Genomic DNA, 6,330 nt, shown 5'->3' on the forward strand with positions numbered 1-6,330 from the left:
TTTCCAGCTTTGATATACTCCTCAAGTGGAACATGTCGGAAATTTGTCTGATACAAAGCTGTTGGAAGCCAATCAGCAACTGCATTGACATTAGGTAAAGTGGCACTCATTCCAACAATTTGAAGACCATAAGTGGGGTCACTTTTCCCACTGCTTGACCCTGAACTTTCTCCTTTTGAAAACTCCACCCTGCCTTCACCAGCTCCATACCTAAGCTTTTTCAACATAAGTTCCAACAGATACCCCCTGTGCTGATCTCCAACCTGCCAAACAATGGATTTTAAAAAGAACTTATTGTTTGCATCATAATGTTCAAAGATAGCAAATTCAAATTACCATGTGAACTTCATCAATTACTATGATCGCAACTTTTGACAAACGCCGCTCTTCCAGCAATCTATTGAGTAGAGTTTGTCTTCTCAATTTTGCAAACATTAGCAGATGTATCATTAGGAAGCGTTCCTCCACCTTGGCTTCCATAGTAACTACGAACATGCTTGTCACATTATTAATAATCACATTATTACAAACAGTAGATTTTCGAAGTACGATGCTTAAATAAAACGAAAATGAAAGTAGGATGTTATCGTAAGCAAATCAATAAAAGTAGGTAGCTATTTCTTGCATTTAATGCATTTTGTATAACCATGTACTTTTGCTACTTACCTCTAGTTCAACATAAACATCGGGAAGAGATCCAAAACTTCCCAAGAACCTCATCACTCAGCATGGGTCCATTGTGGTCCCCACCACCATAATGCCTATGGGTGAAGCAAATTGAACTTCATTCCGCTCTGCATAGAAAAATGTACAGCCATATGCAATTTACAGTTAAAAAATGATGAAAAATAAGAAGAAAATTTACTATAAGAACCATAAAGAGAAAATTGTTCCAAAATGAAATCATGACAAAAGGAAACAACCGTCAAAACTCACATGATATAGATATAGTCAACTAATCAATAAACATCTCGCTGGGGAATTTCATCGAACACCTGGTGCTCAGTAATGGATTAGATAAAAGTAGAAATTGATTAGAGTTTTCAAAGACATTACAGAAACTTAATTTGATATAGTTTCTGAAGTGATTATCATGAACTCAATGTACAGTCATTATTCCTGTTAACAACATCCAGATGTGCAGCAAAGTTACAGTTCACAAAACATATAATCTGCCCATAGATTCTCATCCTCAATCCAACATCTCCCTGTTGAAACTAGTAAATTTATAAGTTGTTATTATTACATAAATAAAAGTAAATGAGACTTTAGAAAAGTAGTTACCTTATTACCAATAGCATTTCCAAATCCACATGGAACTGCTGCTAACTCAACATCTCCAACATTACTTATAATACAGTTCCTCAGCCTGAAATTAATCACATTTTCTTATGAACTCACTTAATCTAATGAGTAACATACAACAAGAACAATCAATGTAAAGAACAGAATGCAATTTCTTCACTATTACTCAAATGTTTTTTTCGTTTACGGACTACCATAGTATCTTACTGAAAGTGGAGCACACTGCACACAATCACATGGAAGCCATCAAAGATCACTTCCAATATCAAGTGCAACAAGGAAACAAACACTGGGCATCCCTATAGCAATCCAAGTATAATACAACATGTGACAGATGCAAGCTCAGGGAAAATAGCCAAGAAAAAACTGGCAGAAGGATGTTATAACAGGAATTAAACAAGAGCCCATACATATCCAGACATACATATCCAAACTTGAATAAAACTACGTGAACAAAAATATAGTTGCAATTAAGACACATACATATCCATACATCATTATGGCAGCATTAACTGATATATTATTGTACCTAAACTAGTGCCTCGGGGTGAGACTCAAATATAATATGAAGCACACTCAAAGGAGACGATGTCTTATCTAATATGAATCCATCTGAAAGCTACATTAAACAAATACAAGATTATTTTATTTCATAAATCATGATTGTATATTATAGTATGGACTTTACCTCTGCTCTCTTTAATACTTGTTCAATAAGATCTTCCATATTTGCAAGCACACGTATGGTTTTCACAAGACTAGCAACCTACAAAAATATAATAATAAAATGAGACTTACAGAAAGAAATTTGTCTGATTTTATTTATAAATTTATGACTCACCTTCCCAGGCTTTAGAGGCAACCAAGAAACTAACGATGCTTCATATCCAACATCTTGAGCAACAGAAACACGAGCTTCATTTTCATGTACAATCACTTTCTCATTTGCTTCAAGAGAATCAACTATATCAAGTAATATCTTACTTCTTCCCTTCGCAGACATGGCCTTCAATTCATTAAAATATATCAATAAATCAAAACTTCTACTTATAAACATGATTATAATAAACCAATAAAAACATACCTGAAGACGCCTAGAACTTTCTCTTGCTGCTACTGCGATGTCACGTGCATTTAAATCCCCATTTGACACCCATTTATAGTTCTTGAAAAAAGCCCAAGAATTGTCCCTTCAATTTTTTTTTGTGTGTGTGTGAGAGAGAGAGAGAAAGAGAGAGAGAGAGAGAGAGAAAGAGAGAGAGAGAGAGAGAGAGAGAGAGAAAGAGAGAGAAAGAGAGAGAGAGAGAGAGAGAGAGAGAGAGAGAGATAAATAGAGATAAAGATAGTGATACCGATAAGTGTGTGTTCTTGAAAAAAGCCCTAGAATCATCCCTTCAATTTCACGTTTTCAGATTCTTTATGCTGATCGGGGCGGCATTGGTTGGCGAGATGCTGGTTCTCATGGAGAGATTTGATTACGAGAACATGTTGAAGGCGGTGGAGAAATATAAGGTCACATACATGCCTCAAAGCAGAAATTGTATCGTGATTAGGGTTTGTAGAGGGTAGGGAAGAAGAGAGTGAAGGGATATCTTGAAGCAGGGTAGTTCAAAATTAGAATTTTAATTGATTTCATTTCCGAACGCTCGTTTTGAGTAAAAATTATAAAGCGACATTCACAGAGGACGCACATTTAAAATAAAGCGCCCTCCGTGTTTATATTTTTTTGTGGGACAATAATTTTAGGGCACGCACAAATGCGTGTCCTCTATCCTTCAAAATCTGGAAGGCTGGCATTACTTCTAGGACACACAAAAAATGTGTGTCGTAAATCAATGCGTGTCATTGTTCGCGTGTCATTGAAGGGTATTTTTCTTGTAGTGTATAAATGCTTAAATGTTATGTGAGTTGTTTTCGTTGTGTTTAATATATTTGTACAATATGATATGATTGTTACTAGATCTAATTGTATATTATAACTAATAATATGATTGGGTAGTAAACGGTTGTACGAAATAATGAGGAGTTGTGATTGGGTTGTGTGAGATAGTGGCTATGATAGGTTAGTGAGAGTTTTGTGAAATGATAAGTTGTAACTCGTCGTGCCTAACCAAAATACTATCATACTGTCATGCCTAACCAAAGTACAATCACACTGTCGTGTCTAACCAAAGTACTATTGTACTTTCGTGCTTACCCAAAGTACTATTTGTAATGTTGTGCTATGTAAAAAGTATTATCATACTGTTGTCCCCAATCATTTTGGGAAATTATAGAGGAATATTGTCAAGCATCCTTTAGAAAAGATCTCCCGAGATCACCATTCTAGGATTAAGAAGGAAGAATAACGGGAATGGCGTAACTGAGTTATTTAAGTGCTGAAGATTATACAATTAAAGATTATAATATTATGGGTTGAAAACCATTTGTGCTCACCAGGTTTCCCAACCTGACCCACTCAGGTTTTTTATATCACATGTAGCGATACGAAGGTACTTATAGATAAGGTAATTACCTGCTTATAGACTTAAGGATTTCGTAGGCTGCTAAATTCTGATGTAAGGCTTGTTTATGCTTATGTTTCTGTATCTGGTATGACATCCCAAATTTTTATTAATCAATGAAAAATATTTCTCATCGAAAAATACTTTTTATGGGATATATTTCATATTAATAAAGATCACTCTGATTTAAAATAAACATAGAGAAAAAGTTTTAAATGGCCATAAATTTGGAGATGTCACAGTTAGTATTAAAACATTAGTAAGCGAACTACGAATTTTAGGGAAATTGGTAGACTTAAACTTAGAATGCTAAGCAATGATTGTGAGGTGTGCGTCTATTTTATTTTAGGTAGTATATCTAAAGTGACACAAGCACTAGAATACTTAGGGAATATTCCTTAATAACTAATATATATATATATATATATATATATATATATATATATATATATATATATATATATATATATATATATATATATATATATATATATATAATAAGTAAATGATTACTATAACAGAATACTCGAACCTTCGAGCATAGAATGTCATGAAGATGACAAGGAACGGTAGATTCGTCAATGACGAAGGAAGCCCAGAACCTCAAAATGTCGAAGCAGGAGCTGCTTAGCTCCCGATGGATGAAGTTCGATTGATGTTGCAGAACCTGCTAGATCAACAAAGGCATGAGTTTATGGAACTCCTAACACAGGGGCCGACTAATTCTAGGGTTGAATACTAGTGATCAACGAACCTAGTTATTGAGCAAATTAATCATGGGCCGGTTCTTTCTCATGCAAAAATGGTCGAGGAAGGAAACAATGAGTCTGAGAGTTATCAACGACTAGAAGAACCAGGGATCCGAAGAAGTGATGACACTAGATGCTACGACAAGTATAAGGATGTCATGACTTGCAAGCCGTCATAATTTAAGGGGAAGGAAGATCCAGTGGGAAGATTCAAACAACCTACGTTGTGAGGCAGTTGAATGGTGTAGCAATCTGTTGGTGGAATGTGTTGAGAAAAATATTAAGTCCTAACAAGACTCTACAACTAACAAGGGAAGAAGTCTTGACCCACTTCAAGCGCAGATTCTGCTTAGCTAAGAACATGTTTGGGTTTGAGAATCAACTCATAACATTGAAGAAGGGAAGCATGACCGTTATTGAATATACCAACACTTTCACTGAAAAAATGGAATTTTCCTTGTCTAAGGTCCCTGATGAATTATCCAAGATTGATAGGTACTCCAAAGGGACACCATGGGAGTATTATATGTCGATTAAGCACGCACATATTTATGAGGCAACCATCTGGGCTGCAAGGTAAGTAGAAGACAGGATCAAGAGGAGAGCTTCTGAGAAAACCGAAGTCGGCGAGAAAAGGAAATGTGAAGGATTCTCAAGGTCCAATAAGAAAAGTAAACCTAACGGTTAAACCCCAACAACAAGAGACCTATGGGTAATAGTGAGGCAAGCTGGTGCAGTAAATGCAAGAAGAATCATGTTGGGCAATGGAAAGCAGAAGTGATATGCTACGGGTGTGGAAGACATCGCCATTATGTAACATTCGGTTCCAAGGTATTTCTTATTTTGACCCTTGATATTAAATTAGTTTACAAATTTGGTTTCAAGGGGTGAAAAGTGAAACTTTTAGGAAGGAGTGCGGATGTCGGGCGTACTTCTAGTACGCGGGGCGTACGTTGTCCAGGGACGAACCCTTATTTTTAGGGTTTGAACCCTATTTAAGAATCTTTATGGACTCAAGACCTTTCCCCTCATCATCCTCCTTCCCTCTAAAGATAGAAATGAAATCCTAGCCTTCTTCGGTGGCTTCTTGAGCTATTGGTTGAGTTTTGGTGTTGTTTTGGTGCATTAGAAGAAAAAGAATCTTTATGGTGGTTCATTATTGGACTTGGAGCCTCAAGATCCAGAGCTATCTTCTTCTTTTCAATCTTCTGGAGGTAAAAATTTCTTACTTTGATGGTTCTTTTGTTTAGATCTCATTTGTGGGTAGATTGAAGAGCTTTTGGTACCATCACCTTGGTTCATGGGAGTATGGGCTACTCCATAACCTTAGAGTGGAATTTCTTATTAGATTTGACGTCCATGAAGTATACAAACCGAATCTTAGAGGTTTTGATTCACCATGCATGAGTTGTTGCCCTTTGTAAGGAGTTTTGGAAATAGGTTTCGGTATTGGGTCGCAAAATTTATAGATTTAGATGTTATTTGGAAGTAGATCTAAGGTTTGGAGGACAATGCATTAAGGGATTAACCCATTTGATTGAGACAATGATCTCTGGCCAGTACGTTGGGAGTACTTTTGAGTATGATGTGCGTACTATTTTTGATTCCCGCAAGTTGGTTATTAAGAGTACGCGGGGTGTACTCTGGTGGTACATAGGGGGTACCCACCAGATGATCTTTTGGGCCTTTGGACTAGTTTGGGCCATTTTGGGGTTTTGGTCTATCATTATTTTTCCCCAATAAGGTAAGGGTAAAATGGTCTTTTACCCTAG

General features: G+C 36.3%; 1 protein-coding gene across 1 annotated transcript; it reads right to left on the reverse strand.

Moving 5' to 3' along the window:
- Positions 1-1,834: 1,834 nt before the first annotated feature.
- LOC145105499 (delta-1-pyrroline-5-carboxylate synthase-like) lies at positions 1,835-5,368 on the reverse strand. The gene is made up of 5 exons (XM_079042589.1): positions 5,249-5,368; positions 2,390-2,470; positions 2,147-2,311; positions 1,994-2,071; positions 1,835-1,924 (listed from the first exon to the last, which is right to left on the reverse strand). The coding sequence occupies exons 1-5, from the start codon at positions 5,366-5,368 to the stop codon at positions 1,835-1,837; spliced, it is 534 nt and encodes a 177-aa protein (XP_078898715.1).
- Positions 5,369-6,330: the final 962 nt, after the last annotated feature.

Source organism: Lactuca virosa, chromosome 4, assembly GCF_052849685.1.
Source record: "Lactuca virosa cultivar CGN04683 chromosome 4, Lactuca_virosa_CGN04683_v6, whole genome shotgun sequence".
NCBI lineage: Eukaryota > Viridiplantae > Streptophyta > Magnoliopsida > Asterales > Asteraceae > Lactuca > Lactuca virosa.

What these genes read in the sequence shown, in the direction of transcription:
- LOC145105499 (XM_079042589.1), bottom strand. Translation starts at nt 5,368, where the DNA reads ATGGCGATGTCTTCCACACCCGTAGCATATCACTTCTGCTTTCCATTG. An exon ending in TGCCTCTAAAGCCTGGGAAG is followed by an intron (nt 2,072 to 2,146) that starts GTGAGTCATAAA and finishes ATATTTTTGTAG; the next exon opens with GTTGCTAGTCTTGTGAAAAC. An exon ending in AAGTATTAAAGAGAGCAGAG is followed by an intron (nt 1,925 to 1,993) that starts GTAAAGTCCATA and finishes TGTTTAATGTAG; the next exon opens with CTTTCAGATGGATTCATATT.